The 21,547-nt window shown below is 41.4% G+C and overlaps 1 protein-coding gene across 7 annotated transcripts in view; it reads right to left on the bottom strand.

Moving 5' to 3' along the window:
- Positions 1-8,488: 8,488 nt before the first annotated feature.
- The window catches only part of samd4a (sterile alpha motif domain containing 4A), a 65,362-nt gene continuing 52,303 nt past the window's right edge, over positions 8,489-21,547 (bottom strand). For 6 of the 7 annotated variants that reach the window (XM_031323497.2, XM_031323498.2, XM_031323499.2 and 3 more), the window contains 5 exons: positions 20,812-20,930; positions 19,074-19,275; positions 16,629-16,755; positions 13,804-13,887; positions 8,489-11,948 (listed from right to left, as the gene is read on the bottom strand). In XM_031323497.2, coding sequence (XP_031179357.1) covers positions 11,920-11,948; positions 13,804-13,887; positions 16,629-16,755; positions 19,074-19,275; positions 20,812-20,930 — 561 coding nt within the window. In that variant the 3' untranslated portion in view covers positions 8,489-11,919. The remainder of the gene's footprint in view (positions 11,949-13,803; positions 13,888-16,628; positions 16,756-19,073; positions 19,276-20,811; positions 20,931-21,547) is intronic. The other variant, XR_004896813.1, reaches the window with a different exon arrangement.

Raw genomic sequence — 21,547 nt, 5'->3', positions numbered from 1 at the left:
GTGTTACAAAGTGACCACGTTTGTCTCTGAAGTAAAGGCTGGACTACAATAGAGCTGTTTGGAGCAGTTTGTGAACAGTGTTTACTGTTGGAGATGGTAAGTCCCTTTGGGGTGGACTGTAATGGCAAATTTACATTTAAGCATGATTCTTTATATTTTTGTCTTACTTTCTTCTCTGTTAGCTTTCTCTCACAATGCTGAAAGGGAGTTTATCTCATTCCCACATGTAGAATCTGATTCTAACTAAGTGAGAATCACAAAGTCTGGAACATAATGTGAGCACTGTTTGTCTGAACAGATAGGTCAGACAAACAGTCTGGGTCACCCTAAAACTATCTCTCCTGATACATTTAGTTTTCCCATTCCAGTTGAGATGCAACTGGGGGGTGAAAGTCGTACAGGGGGAAGGAGGCGAAATGGCTCCAAGATGTCTCTTGTGTTTTTTCTTGATTGTCTTCATGTGTATCAGATTGTCTGTGAGAAATGTAGAGTCATAATAAGCCAAGTGCGTGTGTGCTGTCACTCTGAAGATGTATTTAAGTTCAGTGTTTCTGTTCACTCATTGAAGAGCTTTTCCACACCTGTGCTGCGTGCCTTCTGTGAAATGTGTTCCTCCTATATTTGCAAATATACTTAATAAAATACAAGAAACCTAACTTGGTTTAGTCATCGACTGTCCTTATTTTGTTTCACCTTCTATTTTTAAAACATCTACACCTGCTGCATCGAAAAACTTCCACCACAGGACTTTGGGCTTTTTCACTTTGTAAACCTATAACGTGCACAAAAAAGATAGATAACACAATAAAGTAAAGGGGGAAAAGGCAAAAAAGCATAATATGAGCACTTTAAGTAAAACATCAGAGTACTTCTTCCACCACTGGAGCACTGAGCTCGAGCTGAGCTGCATGTATCTCTACACAGTTAATGAGCTTCGTTCTTCAGTAAGTGAGGAGCTTCCTATTTGTGTGTATGTTGAAAATAGTGAACCGGAGTACCTTTGAACCTGCTGGCTGACGATCGATGCTCGAGCCTTCAACAGCTGGTTGCAATCAGCTCACAACTCTGGAGCCCTGGAGCGTCCTAAAAATGTAGAAAACCATGAACTTGAAGTGAAAGAAGACAACACTGGTAAAAAAGAGGGCCCACAGCTCTTTTTTTTTTTTTTTTTTTCCCGATGGCCCATTAAAGGGTTAATCTGGCCCTGAGCCCAGAGTGAACAGCAGAGACATGGAGTTGATCCTAATCTGGATGTCTGACAGAGGCATGACTCAGCAGCTCCAGCTCTAGAGTTAACATCACATTCATGCATTTAATTTAATTAACCATCATCTTACAGCGGCAATTCAATCTGCTTCTTCATGTAGAGTGTACGTTCAACTCTACAAACGAAAGGAGCAGTTCAAGCTGAAACTTTGAAATGTGTTTGTGTCTACACAATGTGTTTTAACTTTAAATAAAGCATGTATACTCATGTTACCTGGTCAGTTGATGACATCCTGCGAGGTGAAATAACCACACAACATGCTGTATCATCCTGGCTGCTGTTACAAATTGCAGCTTTAAAAATACAACAATCTGTCATAAGAAAAAAAACTCAAAACACAGGGTTGGTGCTTAATATCACACCAAATGTGATCAATAGTGATTGGTTTTTGTGACATTTTGATCAGAATTACAGTCACTGTGTGTTCAAATTCAACCTGTACGACTTTAGCGCCCTCCAGTGGTAGATATCAACAAAGACACTGTGGCAGGGATTGGTGCATGGATATCCTCTGCACTTCCTTAATCTTCTGTCTATAACTGAAAATGTGCCTTTAAAGAAGATTTCAGAGAAGATTTAAAGTTAGGGGTGTTTAGCATCTTGATCATTTTCATGTTTGTGCTCAAATTGTACGGGTTTAAATAAGGGTCAAAAAGACTTCTGAAATGAATACTTTTCAAACTTTTAAAAGCTCCTTCAGAGACACAGGAGACATGAAACAAGCTGAGTATACTCCCAGCAGGAGAGAAGTATTCAGATCCTTCACTTAGGTAAAAGAACTAATACCACACTATAAAAATACTCTGTTACTTAAAGCGTAACTCTCGCCAAAATGCAACCTAGGGTCTTTTTGTGAATGTACCCGAGTCAAACTTTCATTTAAAAGCATAATTAGGACAAAAACGCCGCTTTTAAGATTTACCGTATTGTTGTTTTCGGTCAAATGGCCTTTTGAATGGGAGTGCTAGGGACACCACTATGATCGCATCAAAATCACTATTTTTAAAACACTAAGAAGGCTCGACACAACATGAAACTTTGCTCCAAGTATCACCAGGATCTCTACACATGAACTGGAGCATTGAGAACATTGTTTGTGTACACAGAGTTTACTAAAAAGAAAGGTTTTGAGCAACTCACTTTAGCAGTTGTTTCCGCTCACCGCCATCTTGCCAGTCAAAAAGTGTCGATCTCCGAATGCGAATGAACGGACTCCATAGGAGGAAATGAGGCTCCTTTTTCAACTACAAGGTCAATATTGTTTTTCACTAACAACAAAACAACAAATTATCCGTGCATTTATATGGAACTAAGCTTTAGGAGCTTTCCATCTTTACTCTCCTCCCTGTTACGTTAATTCGGAAATCAACTCTTTGATTGGGAAGATGGCTGCGAGCGGAAACAACAACTGCTAAAGTGAGTTGTTCAAAACCTTTCTTTTTAGTAAACTCTGTGTACACAAACAATGTTCTCTCTTTGACCGAAAACGACAATACGGTAAATCTTAAAAGTGGCGTTTCCGTCCTAATTTTGCTTTAAAACAAAAGTTTGACTCAGGTACATTCACAAAAAGACCCTAGGTTGCATTTTGGCGAGAGTTACGCTTTAAGTAAAAATATATTCAGAGTATTAAAAAAAAAAAATGTCCCCTGACTGACTTGATACTCATGCATTAATGTTGAAGCAGGATTTTACTGTTGTAGTTGGTTGAGGTGGAGCTCATTTAGAACTATTAACTAATGATTATGTTCATTATGGATTAATCTGATGATTATTTTTTCCGTTAATTGATCGAAAATGTGTAAGCTCTTTATATTTTTACAAGGCTAAGATAACCTGGTGTGTGTGTGTGTGTGTTTTTCCTTACTTCTGAGGGGTTTGTGCTGTGTTAAACTGACTAACCCAGCCGCTCTGGAGGCAGGCCTGCTGGTGTTGGTCTCTTCTGCCGCCGGGAGTCCGCTATTCCGCACTGACTGCTCCGCGTCCGCTCTCCAGTGCCCTCTCCTTCGTCGGGACTCTGCGAGCCCGCTCTTGGTGTTGTAGTTTTGGCTTTAAAAGGTGTATTTACAAAAGTTGTGTTGTGGAAAAACAAGAAAAGTCTTTCAGCGTCTTTGTCTTTTCAGCATCAGCCTGCAGCGTGCTGCTTCCATGATTGTCTTCCATGCCCCCCTCATGTGTCATTTGTCAGTCTGACCCTCTCATCAGGCTAGCTACACACGATCAGCTGACACAGACTAAAACGTAACAATTTGTCAGATAATAATGTAGTGGGATGAAAGAAAGTGGCATGAAAAGACTAAAGTAAAGTACAAGTACCTCAAATGTATACCTAAGTACAGAACATGAGTAAATTGTCTTAGTTACATTCCACCACTGAGTACTTCTCGAGACAAGTAAACAACATTTTGTGTATAAAATCAGTGGAGTTCCTCATTTATAGAGTAGTAGAGTTTAGAGGGAAAGCCTGACCTTTAACCCCTCGGATTTCTTACATATTTCTGCACTCAGTGTTGGAAACTACAATTGCAAGGTTTGGGTGAAAGTTTTTGTTGGTTCAAATTAAGGGCCTCAAAATATATATATATATATATATTTTTTAAAAGGTACGCCATAATGTGAAACGACGACATTGAAGTGAAAATCATCTTAAATCTGCAGATCTCAGCCGGCTGAATTTAGGTGCAACATTTTTATTTTAAAAACTAAATAAAAACTTTTAAGGACATTTTTTTTTAAAAGCCCTCTTGAACCCCGTTTTACTGTCTGAATCTGATTCTCACACACACACACACACACACACACACACACACACACACACACACACAGACACACACACACACACACACATACACGCTGGAGGAATTACATCTTTTCTTTATAACGGGGGCATGCCAAGTCACAGCATTCTGGTACGTCGCCACAAAATTACAGCAAGACACGTTGAAAAACACTTTTCACACACACACACACACACACACTCATTTACTCACGGTCACACACTCATTCACACTTTTTTTTTGTACAGACCAGAATAATTCATAACTTCATATCAGCATTAAGAAGTACCTACAGAGTACAGAAACAACAGACCGAGTTCACCGCCGCGGGCGTCGTTCACACTGTTCGCCACAACGTTTAATTCAGATTCTACTTTGTGTTTTAATGTTCACATTTAGTTTTCTAGAGTAGCAGAAAAAAACAGACATGAAGCTTCTTCAATTAGTGACTGTGTGTGAAGGTTTAACGGCTAAAACACATTTAAGTCCAGTTCGAAAAAGACAAACTTGGCCGTGAGGTTGTAAAAGACATCTGAAGAGCTGTCGACCAACGAGTTTAACTGTCGGGTTTTGACTGAACTTGGGAGATGATTTTCTCTACTGATGCAGAGGATTTACATGGGTTTATTTTACTATGTTGAAGTACACGAAAATCGAGTGTCAAATATTGATAAATGAGGCAACTAAATGAACAAGGGATTCCTGCTGGTGGCCCAATAGCTGCTTTCCGACCGGAGGAATTTATCTAGTTTCTAGAACATAACGTTCCGGGAACTCTTTATTTTCCTCCTGTTCCGACTGGACCAATTTGGGGATTATTAAGTTCCTCTGGCCACAGTTCCTGTAACTCTTTCAGCTCCTACTTCAGGGCAGGGTCTTTTCCCTTTTCCACATAGTGGTGGTTAGATGGCTGTGATTATAATAACAAAAGGTCAGTTCCTATGGCCACTTGGCCAGTGTGAATGCAAATAGAAAAAACGGTTTTGGGGGAGAACTGTTTAGAAGTGGACTGTTCCTATAACTGCGTTCCTGTAACTACTTGGTCAGAAAGAGGCTAATGTGACTGAATCAAGGTGGAATCACAGAATTGTGAAAAAGAAACCGTTTTTAACGTCTGGACGACACGATGGAGGCAGGGGTAGAGCAGCAACTCCCGTGTACTGCGAGGTAAAATGACGAAAGGAGTGTGGTGGGTTTGAAGAGTGCAGAGAAAACGGCATCAGTACCCTGTAAAGGGCTGTCTGACAGCAAGGTAAATCTGTGAAAATATTCTAAATATAGCGTACACTTAAACCGATATAGACTCTTTAGGTGTCTAAAATACATTTAGCTGCTGCCTCTGCCACACTGACTATGGAGAAGTAGCTACACACTACAACCACACTTCAAAACATCTGAACTATCCCTTTAACACGACATTTCACTGATCAGACCACAGAGAGCGCTACATGTGTACACTCATCCATGTGATTTATGAAAATGTTGTTTGATAATCAATGAAACATTTAATAAGTATTTTTTTTTCTTTTTGAAGGATCCAGCTTCACAAATGTGAGGATTATACATAGTTAGAAACTGAATATCTTTTGATTTGGGACTGTTGGTTACACACACAAAAAAAGCAATTTAAAGACATCACCTTACGGATATTTTTCACTACTACACTTTCTGACCTTTTATAGGCTAAATGATTAATCAAATTAAATCAAGAAATAAAAAAATAAAAATCAGCATATTATTATAAGTTGCAGCCCGATGTTTGTTAAAGATCGGCCCAGAGGTACGATGTGGTAGTTTCCCCAATACAAACTCAGTTAATCTTCATTTTTTCTTTGTCCTCTGTGAAAATCAAATCTATCAAACGAGTGAATTCTTTTGCACACAGTGATCAGTTTGGTGGGTAGTGACATAAAACCAGCATCAGTTAGGAAAAAAGATGCATTCATTTTCCCCTGTACTGTATTTACATTAAAACATGGTAACCCTAACCCACATACAGGAATGGGAGGGGGGGGGGGTGTCAATCTGAATTAGGACACTTGTAGCTGCAGTGTGAACGAGACCCGACACAGCTGTTTCATCCTGGAACATTTCAGTTTTTTAAAGTTTATATAAAACCATCTTACATTTGGGGTGAATGTCTCGAGTACAAAAAAAGGCACTGCCATTTGTTATTCTAAAGATGACTTTCCCAGCCTTGTGCATGCAGTTTTAAAATATAAATTACACTTTTTTTTTTTTTTTCCCCCTTCTTCAATTTCCCCCCCTTCTTCTTTTTTTTTGGCATTTTCTTCAATTTTTTGTCTTTTTTGTGTTTTTTTTATTATTAAACATACAATATTCTTTTGTCAAATATATACGCAAGCCTGCAGTCAATACAGGACATCGGCTCTTTGATAAAATAAAACTAAATGAAATGAAGGAGCACAGTCAAGCGGTAACACTTTGTTACAGAATGGATGCTGCTGAATTTACAAAAGAAACACACAAAGAAAAGTCTTGGCATCCCATATTGACATAAACTGACTAAACTGCAGAATCTGACAAAAATAAAAGATACAAAACAGCATATATGTCTCAATTTAAAGTACATTAATGTTTTTTTTTTTTTGGAATATCAAGCCGTTATCTAACTGTTAATACTGCAGTGTGCACGGCGTTAGAAGCACTCCTGGACACCCACAGAGCTGATAGGCGTTTATGAAAAATAAAAATAAAGCATTTGGTTTGAAGAGATGTGTAATGATCCAGACCTCAGAGCCGTAACCCTCCGCTGTCCCGTCACAGGGATGTTCTGTGTTCACACGGACGTCTCTTTGACCCAGAGGTGCTTGCAGGAAACTGGAGGTGTTGTTTGGAACTCTAAAAAAATTCAAAACATGTGTAACTTTACTCTGTTATGGCACCTAGAAAAAAAAAAAAAAAAAAAAAATCACATAAACTCAGGTTATTCAAATGCTGACGAGAACTAGTGTTTTTATGCAAAACTGAAACAAATCTCCTGAAGTTCTCCATCGACACCTTTATACCTCAAACATCGCAAAGTGATATGAAAGTCAATAAAAAAAAAAATACTGCAAACGTACTACAGTTTCAATAATCCCTTTGATAACATTGATTATTTCAATAAGTGATGTTAAACCTGTTTAAAAAAAAGGACAAGTCTGGTTATATTCTCTACTTCTCTTAATATAAACAAATCTCATGAAAAGACAAAACCATCAGTGAATGTATCCACTAACAACTGCCTGTCTGTCTGTCTGTCTGTGCATCAGAGCCTGATCTCTCTTCTTCCTCTGCGCCATAGAAACACATCATGTGACATGTTCCTTCATTGCATGAACACACACGCATGCTGTAGTTTATTTTGACTCAATCCAACACACACATCGTCCTGCTGCCACAAATACTCACTAGAGCACCAAATGTGGATTAATGCGCCGCTGAAAATAGTCCCCAACAAAGTCACAATTTCCTAGTCTGGCTATCACCAGACCAAGCTCAATCTTTTAAGATTGAACATTAGTCTGGGGAGTCTGCTCTGTATTTTCTACTGCACAAGAGGCGTGATCAACGGGCATAGTTCAAATACGCAAACTGGATAGTCCTTCAACCAATCAGACCAACGATCCAGGTGACGTAGCAGCGACAGCAGCATCAACGGGTTGCTGCGCTTCGGTCGCCGGCTTGTTGAATGTAAACAAGAAGCTGCTTGGTCGCTTCTCTATCGTCATTGTGCTAAACCCGCCAATAGTGCGCCAGGTGGATAAGCCAGTTTGTGATTGGCTCCCGCAAATTTGTAACAGAAGCAGAATAGATAAACGTACAGGTTTCCAGCCTGAGCTGCAGGGAGAAATCAAATCGCCGGCAGATCGGGCTGGGTTTACCCAGTCTAGACTGTTTTAAAAGAGAAACTTGTGTGCTGTGTGAGCTGTTTTTGAAGATTTCCATCTTCAATAGGAACGCAAGGGTTTTGGTGTTGAGTGCCACAGACAGGAAGTCAAAGTATTGACTTGAATTTGATCTTTTCGTGGGATTTGTTGACAATAAGACAAATACAGAATAAAGCCCGCCTTATCCTTTAAAGTAACATACATTGAAACCTACAGTATTCACCTCTCCCACTCAGGAGAACACAGTTAGGTGGCAATACGCCCACAGCACCAAATTCAGACTCCAGATCACAATGAACCAGTCTACTTCCTGGCCTGGCCTGGCCTGCCAAAGACGACTACAACAACAACAGCACACCGCTATTTTGTTTGCAGACAGCTCGTCTGACGTGAGCTCTGTAACCGAGCGTGAATCGATGTATCTGTGATGGACTGGCTGCTGCCCTCGGCTGCGCTCAGACAGCAAAGCTTTACATGAAAAAAAATCTCAACATGACACCGATAGATACAAACAAGATTATAGTCCAACAACAAAAGAAAAACAGTCAAAGTCAACAATAACTATGTTAATATTTGAGATGTACGTATGGTCACCAGCCATAACATGTTAATACACATGGTACTTTAAATAATAATACACCTAAATGAGTAAAAGTATCACCTCTGCAAAAATTATGAAAAAAAAAAAAAAGAATAAATAATTGTATCTACTTTAAGTACTGATTCATATGGCAGTGACACTGAAACGGTCTACGATGAGACACGATGCTGCGTCTCAGTGAGGAGCATCAGAAAGAAAAAACCAAAAGATGTTAAAAGGTGGAACATCAGTTCATGTCACATTCATGCTTTGGTGGAATCTTCATCTTCGTTCGCAAACGTACAGACGGCGTCTGGTTGGCTCTTATAGACTCAAAGTATAAAAGCAGAAAACACACCCACACACACACACACACACACACACTTGAAACACAAGACAAAAATCTGAAGAGTGCATAGTGTTGCCACTAACAACACACACGCACACTTATATCTGTGGTGCGTATGCGCACTGATCTAGACTGCAGTTTCAAGCCACCATCACTGGATCTGAAGCCACGTTCACCAAAACAAGATGGCAGTTTGGGCTCCAGAGTGTCTGCATGTTTTAGTCCCTTAGATATAGTGCACACACTGAATGAGTCACTGCTGGCTATATATATATTATTATTTTGTAAGCATACGGTAGTGTTTTTAATTTATTCATTATGTTTCCCCAAACTTGTAGGTAACCAGCGGTTACTATTATGGTATGAAATTGAGGTTGAACACACTTGAAACTTGGTTGAGAAAGTGTTTTATCCCAGCAAACATCATGCCTGCAACAAATTATTGTTGTGTGTTAATTCCTTTGCAGGCGAAGATCTTTGAAGAAGTGTGAACAGCACTATAGAACAAGACAGACTTACAAAAGTTCGCAGTGATGGATGAACTATCTCAGGGAGTTGCCAAGACTACACAAGTTCATTGTAATACCATAATAGATTAAATGGAAACTTGTGTTTGCCTGGAAGGTCGGGAAAAACATAAAATAAAATGAGTTGGTAGTATTGTAATGTGTATTAAAAATCGTAGTAAATGGGCTAAAACATGCACAAACACTGGTGTGGTCCTTAAACTGTGTGTGACATGATTCTTTTTTTTTTTTAACTCCCAACATCGACCGTCAGACAAACAGAAATCATTTCAGGTCAATGAGAGGCGCCAGGAGCCTTTTCGTCTCTGCTGTGGGATTCAACATCGCCACCTGTTGTGGTTCTCCCGCTCTACTTTCGTCCGTCCACCGAGACTGAAGCTCTGCAGTCGAGAGTGAGCGTCGATCTCACCTCCTCAATCTGCGTCTGATCAGACTCCAAAGCACAAAACTGTTGCGTGAGCCTTGAACATTTGGATTTTTAGTGTATCACATTATCATATCAAGTGCAGGATACAGAGGAAGTACTAGAGAATTGCAACAAACTAATGAAAGAAACTAAACAATAATAATCAACAACCCTCGATGATGATAACCGTTCAGGGTCAGGACTCTCAGCACAACGCTGACAGTGGCAAAGAGGGGAGTTTCCTAACCAGCTTATTCCGATATAAACCTATTCTTATAAAGTCTGTATTCCACACACAATAAACTGAGGATAAATATTAAGACACAGAATAACCATGAGATTCAGAATCTAAAACAAGAAAATAAATTTCATATAGGCCTGTGCAGACAGAGCAGACAGAAGACCATGTTACACGGGCAATCTTTGAGGGGACTGCTGCAGCACTGATATCTCCCAAAATAATGTTCGTAAATGATTTTTCAATGATCTGCCTGTGTGTCCACAGACTTCAGCGCCTGTCCCGTCATGACTGTGTTTGGCCAGCAGGTGGAGGTAAGCACTTATGAAGCCAATCTCTGGGAAAACTACCCTTCATGGATTGACAGTGTGTGATTTCTCCAATGTTGCAACACGAGTCCGAGTAGAAACCAGAACGACCTTCTGTTTTTTCCTCTTATGCCATCTTCTCCATAATCTTCATCCGTGAAGATATTTAGTTGTAACATGCATCTTAAGCATATCACCCTGCTTTAGAAAAAAATATATAACTAAACCCAGTATCTGAACATGCAGACGGATCCCACTGACGATAATAATCTCCCATTTGTGTATAAAAAAACCCTACATTTTCAATGTATCGCGCCTACAAAGGCTCTGAATTCAAAGAGATCATACAGTACATGCTGTGGATAAACAATATGTAACTGACCGGTGCCAAACTCACTTCCTCCTGCACTCGACTCACAACATGATCAGACATGACATCATCTTCCTCGGTCATCTTCGGCCGATCAAAGGTCCCGCCTCTGATGTCTTTCTCCTTTAAACATCCGCTTCCCTTTCTGGTATCACCTCGGCTTGTTTCCTTCTTCTACTACTTTCTGTTTCCTTCTCCACGTCCTTCTCTTACCCCTCTTCACACATCTGCTCTACCTCCACCTCTTTCTCGCTCCCCCCCCCCTCTCGATAAATGTTCACGCCGACACGTCTTTGCGGTTGGCTGCTAAAATAAAGAATAAGCACGTCGGTTGTAAACTAGTGTGATGGCTACTCGTGGGACATTGAGCTGGTAGACAGCCAAGGCTTTACAGAATATTACACAATTCATACCTGAAATTCATACACGTTTCTGTACCCTTTGAAAGTAGCATCATTATGTAAACAATAAATACATACAAAACAAATAAATGATTTCTTTTTTTTTTTTTTTGCCACCCAATACTGAGCAAGAGGACCTTCCCGAGCTCTACAAGTGTCCGCGCTGGACGCTCAGTCCTCACTGAAAACAGTCAAGGAAATCCCAAACTTCCTTCTGGCGTCCTTCTAGCTCTGCTTGTCTCGTCTTGTTTTTGGGGTCTGAGGTACTGTTATGGATTTGAAGGATGCCACGAGCTGCGGTCAATGTGCGGGGACCAGAGGGTGTCGAGAGGGAAAAGGGCCTCACTGGGCCCTGATCCACAGGCCAGCGTCTCCATTCTGCTGGGCTGCAGCACTGCTTCTGGCCTCCCCAGAAGGGGATGGGTGGGTGTGTGTGTGTGTGTGTGTGTGTGTGTGTGTGTGTGTGTGTGGGGGGGGGGGGGGGGCACTGTCCACATACTGTCCAGGCCGTGTTCAATGCGGTTTCTCTCTCCTCACCCAGATGCAGGTGACTGTGAGCATGCTGGCGGAGCAGGAAGTGTGTTTTTTTCCGACCCGATGGACGGTGCCAATGTGATAGCTTGTGTTGGCCGTTTGGTGATCGGCTCTCTTGTGTTTCTTGGATCCCGCCCGATCCTTTGGTTGAGCTCTGCCACTGGCTACAGGGAGAGGGGGACAGGAGGGCTGGGGACCTCCAGGTGACTTATCGTGAGAGAGCCTCAGGAACCCGCGCAGTCCTAACTGCTCTCACTCAGGTCCTCATTTCATATCGTTGATGTGCGGTCAGCGCCGTCTAAAGAAGGAACAGCAGACAGAAAAAAAAGGGGTTTTAGTGTTGAACTTTGTCAGCATCCCCAGACGGCTTTATGGTAAGTGTTTTCACAGTGTGGATGGAGATTTAAGGGTCCTGAGCTGACCAAGCTGTAACAGTTAGAATACAGCCATGAGTCCTCACACTAACACTAACCCTCACGCCAGGTGCATGCTGGGCCAGGCTGCAGCTTTCCTGTGACCCCAAATAGAAACAGGTGCAGGGATGGATTTCAGATCTCATAGCAACTTATATGTCCAATTCTGTAACTTATAACTTTAACTCAGCACATTTAGCTTATATGCCCCTGTATGCCTCTGGAACAGATTCTATAAAAAGGTTTAAAAATTAATTTTACTTGTTACACTTTTTAACTGCAATTCCCTGTCGACTCATTGTAAAGAAGGCCTGAAGCGTTTTCTGGCTTGGTGAACAGTGAGGGGCCAGAGCCCACGGTGTCATGGTGAGAGAACAACACATCTGTAAAAATACTGATAGAGCCTTTCAGAGGAAAACAACAGTCTGACAGCTGTTGCCTCTGGTGTGGCTGAAGAGGAAAACGTTATCAAGCTACGCACTGCTGGACAATTTCATTCCATCATTGATACTGAAAGGGCAGGCTAATGTCATATTAAGCTCTTGTTGAACAGCGCAGCAAAGAATACAGAATAAACTGTTTTTAAGTGTAACCACCCTTTTCCTCGTACCAATGAAACATTGTGTTTTGGGTCATTTCCTGTAGCTTGTTTGGATTCAGTTACCAAGTTATGTTTCTGAAGCTCACCACAGCCAGCTGGATGTTTGGGTGCAAGAGACTAGAAAAAGGTGAAACTGATTAAGGAGGAGTTTCTTCAGTTAAACGCACTCTTTCGTTCTGCTGCCCAGTTCTGTCCACCTAACACACACGCACAAAGCAGCACTTGTCCACCGTTCAGCACTGAGGCCCACTGTCTTCACCTCAGTCAAGTTTTGGCATGGGGGGAGTTGGCACTGACTTTAACCCAGACTGCAATTTACTGTACATGGGAATATTCTGCACAAGTCAGGTCATCCACTGACTGGCTTGACTCAATATAAAAGTTATTTAAAAGCGCATTTTATGTGTTTCAAGTCATTTTCATATTGTTTGCCATTCATACCAAATGCCGAAATGGAAAAAAGCTTACATCTCTTCTAGTGGGCTATGCTGTCTTATTTGATCTCTTTCTCGGATCGTATAACAATCGGATGTCTGAGATTAACGCCTCATCTTTGTGAGGCCAGTGTTCAAATTCAAAAGTTCAGTTTTTTGGTGTATTATATTTGTGAATGAAAGTTTTTGCTATTAACCAGCTTTTCTCATCTGGCTCTTCCGACTTTATTTCCCCCTTGAGATGAACTCACCTCGGCTGTTGAGAGAATCGCTGTTAGATCTCAAACTTGGCAAGTTTTGGACCTACTTGGTCAGACTGGACCAACAAATACAACACATCTGAAAACCCCTCGCTGGGCTCCAACAAGTCTGGAGTTATCGATGGGCAAAAAACCTCCAGACTTTAAGCTGTTCCCACAACAGGATAATAGACTGAGTGTTGGAATGGGCCAGTCAGTCAGCCCTAAGATCAGTATTAAGATCAAAGTGACGTAACCTGAGCATGACTCACTAACTGGCTGACTGATATGACTTTGGGACACTTGTGTCTGCTTTTGGCTTTGAACACAACACAGAAGTTCTGGGTGAGTCAGATGCATCTGCTGGCCTTTACAGGAGGTAAACCTTACATGACCACATTTAATCTCTGGAACAACTGTATTTATGTATTATGGTGTAATAAACGTGTTAAAAACTGTGCGTTACCTCCCAAGGCGTGCTCTGTCATACTCAGACACAGAGACTCAAGGCGATTGTTGATGTCTGGCTCTGTCACTGGTAACTGTAGATCTGTACAGTAACAAACACAAAATTGAAGCAACATCAGTATCAGTGATTACATCTGAGAGGCGTCTCAGGTCTCTCTGCACCCGTACCAGCAGGTTCAGAGGAAGCTTCTTTCCTGCAGCTGTCACCCTACTGAACTCTAACTCTGCATCCCGGTGATAACAATGCATATATATCTATATCTATATTATTCTTACTACTAGTATAATGTCACTGCTACTACATTGCACATATCTGTACATGTTGTTCGTACATTGTTCATATTACAAAGCCATATTTATTTTGCTCTTATAACACTGCAATATATTTCTTGTCCTGCCTATGCACCACCTGTCTAAACTTGAATATCGCATTGCACTTTTCTGCTTTTTTTTTTTTTTTGCACTTCTGGTTGGACACAAACTGCATTACGCTGTCTTTGTACTTGTACACTGCACAATGACAATAAAGTTGAATCTAATCTAATCTAATTATATTCACATTAAACAGATGACAACATAGGGAAAACTTGACTTAATCAAATTATTTACTTTAATCATAATCAAACAAAATTCATGATAATGCTTAAAGTTTTTTCTTCCTCATTTTTTTAAAATAAATTGGCGCCAGACGACAAGTTGGCAACGAACAAAATAAATTCAAAAACAGTACAGTGGAACAATGTCGTCCACTTAACCAAAATTCAGCCTCAATAATCAGATTATACCACACCGTTAACTCCAGCACTACTACATCAAAACAATGACTGCAGGGGCTGTGACTGTGTGTGTGCGTGCGTGCGTGCGTGCGTGCGTGCGTGTGTGGGGTTTGCGAGACTGGATTGGGGACAAATGTACATTCAGCATGAATTCAAACATGAGACATCACTGGAATTGTCTGTCACTGCAATGATCAGATATAACTTGTTATCACTTAAATAGTCTATGATTAATAAAGACAACCGAGCTGATAACTTGATATTGATCTACAGAATAGTGATATGCAAGTCTTAGCCAGTATACTAAATTACTGTTCCCCAACCCAAACAAACATATGGCAGACAGCAGCATAACAGCAGAGTGACTTAATTATCAGACATACTGCACATCCTGGTTCCAGTTAGTCACTTCCGAGTTTCTGATTATTAAGATTATAATATTATTAATGGATGCTCATCACATAAATCAGACATTACACGCAACTTAAAGCCCCCATTTTGTCTTTTTTTTTTTTACTCTCAGTTGCTATTTGCTGCTGGTTGTCTTTGCCTCAACTGTGAGCAGGGTGGAGACTGTTTTGTAGAGGGTTGGGTTGAGGTTGGAGAGGGAGTATGTGTGTGTTGGGGGGGTTGTATTTGGGCCACAGTTCAGCCTAGCAACCCCTTCCAGCCATTTAGTCCTTAGCTGAGTCTTCAATACAGGCCGGGCAGTGAAAATCCCTTGTGGCCAGAGAGAAAAGCTGAGTTAGGCCCAGTAGTCCACACTGGACTATTTATAGGCTCCAAATCCCTCCAACAACCCCCCTGCCACACACACCCCTCCACCCCTGTACACACACGGACTTTCAGCGACACAAACACACTGAAGTAAACTCTACAAACACACACTTGTTACTTCATCCTCTCATTTTTCTCTGCTGTGTCTCACTTAATAAGTCTCTTTATCCATCTGTTGGCAGAGAGAAAGACAGATCGCACATATATGCACAGAGTCAGAGGAGGGTGGGGGCCTAGCCTTTCAAATCAGTTACTCTGGCCGAGACCCAGCTACAGTCACCCTTGAGGGTGACTGCTGTGAGTGCATGACTCTGCAGAGTTGTCAAAGAAGGAAAGATGGGGGAGAAAGAGGGAGGGAAAGTTAAGAAAGAGAGTGAGTCAGGGAGAGAAGGGAGGGAAGGAAAAGTGGCCCAGAGAGCAATGTACTCACTGCACAAAGAGCCTCATTGAGAGACTCCTCTGACTCTTTCCTCCCTCCCTGCCTCTGTCTCTTCCTCGTTCACATGCAGTCTCCACTCGGCCTGTTTTTTCTTTTTTTTTTTTAAATCAGTTTTTCCTCTTCATTCTAAAAAGAGGACATTTCTGGTGTGTGTGTGTGTGTGTGTGTTTGTGAGTGGAGGAAGCCCCAGCTTGTCCTATTACTGTCCATTGTTCCTGTGGGACAAAGTCCAGTCAGCAGAGGCTACTAAAGGTCACTCTGCCTGGCGCCGATGGTTACCATGACCCGAGCCTGTGTGGACACTGTAAGTGGGGGGCTTTCAGGGTGAGACCAGGCTGGGGGGGGGAGGTCTTTCACGACAAAAAAGGCCTGTGACATTTAAAATTACCCCCCAATAACTAGGAGTACTTTTTCATTTTTATTTGTTTTGTTGAAATGTCGTTTAATCTTGCATAAAGACCAATATTGTCAATTCATGAGAGCCAATGACTGGGCGATAACTTCTATTGTGTTCTGGGAGAAACAATACAACATTCTTGTGCTAAAACAGGTTTTTCACCTCGATAGCAAGGAGAAAGTGAATAGAGCTGAAAGTCTCTATTCGCCCATAGCTGCACTATGGGATATATACTGTATTTCTGCCTTTAGAAGAAAAATAATAAGGGAATAAAGTGTTAAAAGAAAAGTATATGTCACTGCAGATTTCGGCATCATTTTAGATGTGGAAGTTATAACTTGCCAATATTTAATACAGAATAAAAAGACAAAATATACAAGTATATAAACTGGTAACAATAAACCATTTGAAGCATGTTTCCCTGCGTTTCTTACCGGCTTGTTGGAACACGACCATGGTTTGTGGGTTGGTGTGAACCGGCAGGGAGCGGGTCCTCTGCACGGAGCTGTGGGTCCGGCTGGGCATGCTGTTGCTTCCTCCGGGGTTGGCAAACCAGAGACCCTGAGGACAACATTTTAACAAGAGCATTAAATTAACTTCTTGAACATGCAAACACCTCTGTAGGACTAGTGTCATAGTTATGGTTGAACACTTATCGTCTAATGGCAGAAATTGAAATCTGTCCATCCACTTTTACACATTTTCATGTATTAGACATACTATTTCAGCTTGTGCTCTCAAAATGCAGTAACTAATCTAAATTTAACATAGAATTTAGTTAACATTTTCCCAGGATTGATAAACATTATCAAGTTATCTAAAGGTGTCGCCAAATTCTATTTTTGAGTTTTGTCTGAATGAAAGACTAATTTGGTATTGAAAAATAGAAATAATGTATGAATATTTACTAGCTCAAGCACAATTAAATGTAAAATGTTTTTGAGGTGCATTGCATGTATTGAATGTTCCTTGCGGTACAAAGAAAGTTAAACATAGTTTTGAGCATATGCTGCATTCAGACGTTATCTTTAGTTCCACAGTTCTTTAATTGGAAGACAACAACACCTGTCCCCCAGGATGCTCCAACCTTAGACATTTTAATTGCCTGCGGATAACCTGAGTAATTAAATACTGACATTTAAAAGGCAATATAATAATGCATCATAATTTGATGCACCAATTTCAAGTTCAAAGATCCTCCTCCTGCTTTAGGTTCATGTCAATCAATCAAACTTTATTATAGTGCACTTTAAAACAACCAAAGTTGACCAAAGTGCTGTACAGCACTGCTTTCCACACATTGCTAAAACTTTCACTGATCAAAGACAAACATGAAATATGTAAGCTTGAAAGAAGTCTCGTGTAAGATCAAGGCAACGGCTTCTTCAACATTTTCACCCCCCAAGCTCCTGTCTGGATGTCTGGCCCACACCTAATGACAGTCTCAGACGCTCGCCACATGAATTCCTCACTGTAACCTGCCTATTATACCCCCAACACCACCACCACCACATGCCCCTCCCCTCACCTCTCTCCCTCTGACCCCCCTCTCGTGGCCCAGCAGTGCCATGGGCCAGGGAAAAACAGGAAATGCCTGTGCACTGTTCTCACTGCCTCTCTTTCTCTCATACACATATATACACTCTCTGTCTCTCATTGCCCCTCCTCCTCCAACACCACAGCTACCTCTCCCAAACTATGACTCATACATTTCCCTCCCTCCCACCCTCCTTCTCTCTCTCTCTCTCTCTACACATCCACACTACAGTCCCACACAAGAAGGTCCAGCGTAAGGAACAGAGGTATTTCCTGTCATTGTAAGGGATGAGCGAGAGAGTGGGAGAGAGAGAGGTTCCCAATGAACTGGGTAAGCCCAGACCAGAGTGTGCCAGGATGGGGCTGAAACAGCTCTGCAGCTCCTCCTGTTTCAGTGTTCGGCGCTGACGCAGGGCCTCTGGTATGTTGGGTGACCTGCTACGAGTTCCATCCACCTCACTTCATTCGTCAAACACCACCGCAGCCCCTCTTCCTCACCCCGCATTTTTTTTTTGTCGTGGAATAAATAAAAAAAAAAAATCTATTTCAGGCAGAATACGTGCTGAAGAAGGAATTCTGTTGCCCAGGTTATTGTAAACATCCTGGAATGTATTATTACGCATTTCAAAATGTTCCTCTGTGCAGTCACGAACACCACTGCCATTCAGCACTCCAGTCACTACGTACACACATGATAATAATCTTACATCTAGTTGTTCTCTATTAGGGAATTTTAATTATCAGGCCTTTTAGGAAATCATCAAACTATCCACCCTCATCTGATCACCTCAAAAGGATGTTAGATAAAGTAATAACACACTAAATATAAAAACAATTGAACCATACGTCTTTCAAAAGTTTATGGCTGTAACTATTAAGCAATTCATTGATTAGTTCTTTATTTATCTAACACAAATGCCAAACGTTTCCTGGTTGCAACTTCTCAAATGTGAAGGTTTTTCATTTGAGTTTTGGACCGTTAGTCTGACAGAAAAGACTAGTTAAGGATGTCACCTTGAGCTCTGGGAAACTGTGATGGGCTTTTTTTTTTTTTTTACTACTTTCTAACATTTTACAATTACTCCATGATTTCACCTACATATGAAATCTATAATGAAGATAATCGTTATTTGTAGCTCTAAAACGGTTTCAAAAGAAATTGCCTGCCATACGCTAATCTAACAATAATACTGCATAATCTCTCATATTAAAATATGTAGTACATAAATACTAATAACCAGTAACACTCTCTGGACACTGAAAAGGCTCATCATACCCAGGAAATATGGGGAAACGTTAGCTGACAGCCCTGTTGGTTGAAATGTACTGCTGGTTTGACTCACCTGTCTCCCCTGCTTGGGACCAGTGGGTGTGCTGCTGGAGCTGCGAGGTGTGGGTCCCAGCAGCCCCCCGCTGCCCAGCAGGCCCAGCCTGGCACCCGGCAAGCTCCTGGAGGGCATCTGGAACTGGCGAAGGCTCCTCCTGGCCGACACGCTGCCCCCAACACAGCCAGCGGTGGGGAGCGAGTTGGACTGGCCGAAACGGCTGCAGCAGGACGAGACAAAAACGTGAGAGACAGGTAAGCACCGGGAAAGTTCCCGATCACGGTAACTTGTGTTAACAAAGGAGCAGTTATGCATTCGCTAGAGTTCACACATAATGAGCTCAACAGTCAGGTAAAGTAAGAGGAGCAAGAGGAGTTAAATAGATACTCCAATATGAATGTAAAAACCTAATAAAAGTGAGACATTAAAAGGAGAAATCCGGCGCAAAATGAACCTAGGGGTTAATAACACGTGTAGCGAGTCGACCGTTCTCTGGGATATGTTTTCATGCTAATTAAATCTGACCAGTTTTAGCGCAAACCACTAATTAGCTTATAACGCTAGTCCTCGGGGCACGAGTAAAGTAAAAAGAAATCGCTATTTCTATACCACTAGCAAGGCTCAAAATAGCACCACACTTCAACTGTAGCATAATGAGGATCTCTACATGTAAACCGATAATCTACCATTGACATATATAAACTGGACCAACAGATCCCGTTGCTCTGGACGGAGACCAGTGAAGGCTACTTAGAAGCACTTTTCCGGTGATGGCTAGAGTTACTGCGCAGCCTCCAACTGAGCTTGAAGACGTAAATGTGACGTGAGTAACGTGTCTGAAAGTTGTAAGTCTTCTGGTAGCTGTGCCAAGAGAAATCTCAATCATTCCCAATCTAGCAGAGACGGAGAGCGTAGGTATATGTAAGGAGATAACATAGACACAGGCTAATTATTGATCACTAAAATGCTAGTTAACATTAGTAATTAAACTTAAACAGCTAATGTGAGACGAAACTGCCTGCGAGCTTCTCCTGTACTAAACGGTAATTCCTCTACTATGCGACAGTAAGTCGCGTGGTTATGACACAATCGTTAGCCTATTTTTACAAAAACGTCTGCTACGGAGCCATAACGTGAGATACAAGGTAATGGAGCCTTTTATACATTGTCGTGTTTCTTTAGAAATAAACAATGGACAAATACAGTCTTTAAACGCTTCAGATGTAAAGTTATTCGCTGTCAAAGTGGCGCCAAAATGAATGGCAGTCAATGGAATGCTAACGGGGGATGATGGCTTGGTAGCATCAAAATGGCGCCATAGGAGGTTCGCGGTCCGAGGAGAGGCTTACCCCCTTGGAATCTACACATCTCAATTCTCCAGCGGCAGCCATCTTTGTCGTAAACAAATTCAACCCTAGTGCTCTTTGGTGACGTGGTTGATTACGTTACTGTTGATCATCTGTCCATCATCGTCTAAAGCCCGCCCTGACAATTTGATTGGTTCGAACATAGTTGCTCCACAACGGACCAAGTCCAGACCTAACTTCCCGACCTCAAATGTTGTGGGCGGGGCTAATTTCGGCTGGTATCCAGGCTAACTCATTGGATCAATTACAGCCAGAAGTCTGTTGTCCTTTCTTAAACCTGGATTTGTGTGGTTGTTTTATTAAAGTTAAAGCGACTCTGATTTAAAGGGTTTTTAATCACAGACAATAAAACCCAGGAAATGATAGCTACTGCGTGTCTGTGTGTTTACCTCCTCTGCGGTCGGTACCCTGCTATATCGAGGAGGGTTTTCCTTGGAATGGACCGGAACAGCCTCTGGACCTGTTGTTTCCATGACAACAGCCTCTTCTTCTGCGTCTCAGTGAAGGACTGACAGGGAGGGGGAGGGGAGAACAGGGAGTACGAATCAGGGATGAAATGAGGCATGACTGGTGAAGAGCATGGCTGAGGATTTTCAGGTACATTGAGTCGAATGACCCAAAACTCTCCTTCACATAAGAGTAAAATCTAAAGCATGATACTGCACATTTAGACTATAACATAATGAAACTGATATTTTACAAAAACTTAAGAGTCTCAGAGAGACAGAGAGTGGTCTGGATGAGAGCATTCCTCTTAAAACTAGCTAACTAATCTATGATCCACGGTATTTTACTGACAACTCTCTCAAATTATTAAGCTGATGAATTCTCTCAACATTTCAATTTTGTAAAAGGTTTCTGTAGGGGGATAAAATGTTAATAATTAGGCTGAAAAATAATGATATTTGCATATAGTTAACAGGGACAATGTATGTATTTATTTCATACTTGGCACCGAAACTATGGAATGTGGTTTCTGTGGATTCTTTTAAAAATCAGATAAAGACACGTTTGGTTGATCGGTCTGCACTTTCAATACTAATGTGTAATACTGATTGTATATTGTGTTCTCACTCTGAATTGTGTTTCTTGCGTTTGCCGATGTAAAGCACTTTGTTAAATATG

Source organism: Sander lucioperca, chromosome 3 (assembly GCF_008315115.2).
Source record: "Sander lucioperca isolate FBNREF2018 chromosome 3, SLUC_FBN_1.2, whole genome shotgun sequence".
NCBI lineage: Eukaryota > Metazoa > Chordata > Actinopteri > Perciformes > Percidae > Sander > Sander lucioperca.
The sequence above is the reverse complement of the archived record's forward strand: the minus strand, read 5'-3'. Positions and strand labels throughout refer to the sequence as shown.